The 3008-nt window shown below is 54.6% G+C and overlaps 1 protein-coding gene across 11 annotated transcripts in view; it reads right to left on the bottom strand.

Annotated features, from left to right (window-relative positions):
• Nucleotides 1-3008, bottom strand: part of HOXB7 (homeobox B7) — a 5308-nt gene extending 2300 nt beyond the window's left edge. The window contains exons 1-3 of one of the 11 annotated variants that reach the window (XM_021378053.1): nucleotides 2935-3008; nucleotides 2256-2435; nucleotides 1281-2062 (exon numbers count right to left, since the gene is read on the bottom strand). In XM_021378053.1, coding sequence (XP_021233728.1) covers nucleotides 1281-1680 — 400 coding nt within the window. In that variant the 5' untranslated portion in view covers nucleotides 1681-2062; nucleotides 2256-2435; nucleotides 2935-3008. Of the gene's footprint in view, nucleotides 1-1280; nucleotides 2063-2255; nucleotides 2574-2614; nucleotides 2858-2934 lie in introns of those variants that run through there. The other 10 variants (XM_021378054.1, XM_021378050.1, XM_021378056.1 and 7 more) reach the window with 10 other exon arrangements.

The raw sequence follows: 3008 nt of genomic DNA, 5'->3' as shown, positions 1-3008 counted from the left end.
GGGGTGGGGAGTGGAGGGCTTCTTAAATCTAAAGCCAGATAAAAGCGGAGACGAAGTGTTTACGACCAGAAATATTTGGTCTTTGATAAATCAACTCTAAAAGCGAATGAATTATGGAGCAGGTAATGGAAAGAACTGACCACCAAATCAGTGCGAGGGTACCTCCTGCCTGTGAAGCCGCCCAGCATTGGCTGCTCCTCTGTTTTCCTTTCCCCTGGCTTTGCAGGAGGCCGGCCCGCACTCCTCTCGCCCCCGAAGTTTACTAACACGACACTTTCCGAAGATTTGGCTGCTCTCAGGGATGCTCTCAAGTTGCAATCTGGCACCGGGGCGGCCGGAGACATGAGCTCACGCGTTCTCCCCGCTCCCGGACAGAACAGCTCTTCCCAACCCCGTGCCAGGGTCACCCGGGTATAAACACCTCCACGGGTGTCCGAAGCACCGAGACTACCCCGGGTGGGGCCCGGAGCGCAGGGAATCACGGCCCCAGGCGCTCCCGTGCGATGGGAGCGGGATGTTTGGGAAACGTTACATGGCACAGAGACGGAGCACGGCTGGGAGTGAAGGCAGAGCTGCGTCCCGGCTTGGGGTGTCCCCTGCCCGCCCCCACGAGCGGAGCCCTGCGTGGGGTTCCCCGCTTTGAGATCCTGCCTGGGGTTTTTTTGGAAGGTCACCCCTCAGTCCCTGGATCCGTCCCTAAAGACGGATCCCGGCTGGAATGTCACCGTTTTTTGAGAGCAGGGCTTTTAATTGAGCCAGGGATGATGTGTTGCTCTTTCGGATGGCAACATGCTAGGCTTAATCGCGGTGTCTGGGACGCGGTGGCGAGGGGCTGGCAGTGGAAGGGTTTGCAGCCTAAGAGAAAACAAAACGAGCTTGCGAGCACCTCCCATCAATGGTTTATTTCAGAATCTATATCTACATCTACACAGGGGTAGCACGATCTTCATCCTGTAAATATAGGAGAAGAAGGGGATGGCCATTATTCCTGCAGCTCTGTCTGTCCCCTCTAAGACAAACTGCCTTTTGCACGGCACACACACAGCCCCAGCACCACTAATAAATATTTAAAGCTAAAAGGATGGCTTTATGGCGGGGGTTTCTCTCTCTCTCTCTCTCCCTTTTGAAGCCGGAGATTCGTTTTCGGTGAAACGTCATGAAAGGAGTTGGGGACAATTCCCCCCTCCCCTCCCCCTCCGCCACCCCCCGCGCACGCCATAAAATAATTTACACTCCCCCCACCCCCCCGGGCTCCTTTCTTTAAGGAGGATTGCGCTTACCTGTGCTCCTCATCCAGGGGTAGATGCGGAAGTTACTGTCGCTTTGCAAATCTGAGTCCCTCTGGTCCGTTTTGTTGCAGTTCTGCTTGGAGGCATCTCCCGGGCACATCATGGAAAGGTTTTGCTCAAAGGGGGAACAGTGCATGTTGAAGGAGCCGGGCTCCAGGCCGTACCCCGAGGAGTACATGCCGGGGGGCTGGGGGTGCACGGCGCTGCCGCTGGAGTACAGCCCGGGCATGGAGGAGGCGAAGGGAGGCGTGGAGCCGGCCCCATAACCCGCTCGCTGGGTGTTGGAGGCGAAAGCGCAAGAAGTTTGCTCGGGAAAGACTCCGGATGGGAAAACCGAACTTGCGGCTTGATATTTAGAAAATAAAGCATTCGCATAATACAATGAACTCATAATTTGGCCGGGTGATTTGTAGGTCGGGACGTTTTAGTGTCGGTTTTACGAGGTACCGTGATATATTACGGAATTAGAGTCCAGATTTACACCAAAAAGGAGCCCTTTTTCCTCCCGGCCCATGTGACGCGCGGGCACGTGGCTCCGGCGGCGCCAATCGCCGCCCGCTCCCTCCTCGGGGGCAAAAAATTGTAGTGCTGCTGGATTTATAAAATATGATAAATAATTGATGCGATATAAAACCCTCCAAGATCTATGCTGGAAGGGGTGAAATTGTGCTGGAGTCGATAAGCAACCTGTAATCAGTTTTCAGCTGAGACCGAGGGAGAAAGAGAAAGGAGAAGGGGGGGGTGTGCGCGGCGCTGCTCCTCTCGGTCTCTCTCTGGTGGAGGAAAAGGAGCGGAGCTCTATTTATCCCTTTATTGATCCCGTCGAAATTTCCCTCCTTCGCTCCATTTCCCGGCTCCGAAGCACTTTTTCACGAGACACTACACGGTCCGTCCCCCCCCCAGCCCCCCCGTGACCCTCTCCCCCCTCTGCGACCACCCCCCAAAAGACAAATGTCTGATTGATACCTAATAGTTCCAGGCTCCTTTTTTTTTTTTCTCCTTTCCCAAATGCCATTCAGCTCTATATCTAATTTATTCCAGTGCCACGGGCTTTGAGTTTCGTATTGAGCTGGCATTTGCTTTTCTTGTTGCGAAAAATAAAGGCTGCACAGATCCCTTGTTCAGCGCGTCAGCGGTTCTGCGGGACTCAATTACAGTTATAGGAAAGCGTTACCAGCTGGCTGATTTGCTTTCTGCTGGGGAAGCAAAGAGACCTTCCAAAATGTGATCAGCTTCAGGTTTTTTTTTGTTGTTGTTGTTGGGGGGAGCGGGTTGGGGCGGGGTGGGGGGGTGGGGGGGGGAATAAGGAAGGAATAAAGTCTTACTGGCAGGAACAGCAGCTCAGACAATGGTGGATGTGCAGCTAGGGTTTGCACCGGTTCTCCTTTCCCAAGGTTAAGTTGCAAAGGGGGATGTGTGTGCATCCCCACGCCCCAGCCGCGCTCCCTTGCCGTGGAAGGAGAGCAGAGAGCTCAGCTGCACCACGGACACTTTGTCAGACAGAACAGAGAGCGGGGGGGGGGGAAAGGAGAGTGAGCAGAGCCGGGCTGCGTCGTGCAAGAAAAGCAGGGGGGGAGCGGGTGGAGGGGGGGAGAGAGGGCAGAGAGAGACAGAGAGAAAGGGGGGAAATCAAAACACGCGTTACCTTCGGGATGGCTTTCCACACATCTCCCAACCTGTCACCACGCATGAACAGTTAGAAACAACAACAAGAGCAGA

The sequence above is a fragment of the Numida meleagris genome, chromosome 26, assembly GCF_002078875.1.
Source record: "Numida meleagris isolate 19003 breed g44 Domestic line chromosome 26, NumMel1.0, whole genome shotgun sequence".
NCBI classification, from domain to species: domain Eukaryota; kingdom Metazoa; phylum Chordata; class Aves; order Galliformes; family Numididae; genus Numida; species Numida meleagris.
The sequence above is the reverse complement of the archived record's forward strand: the minus strand, read 5'-3'. Positions and strand labels throughout refer to the sequence as shown.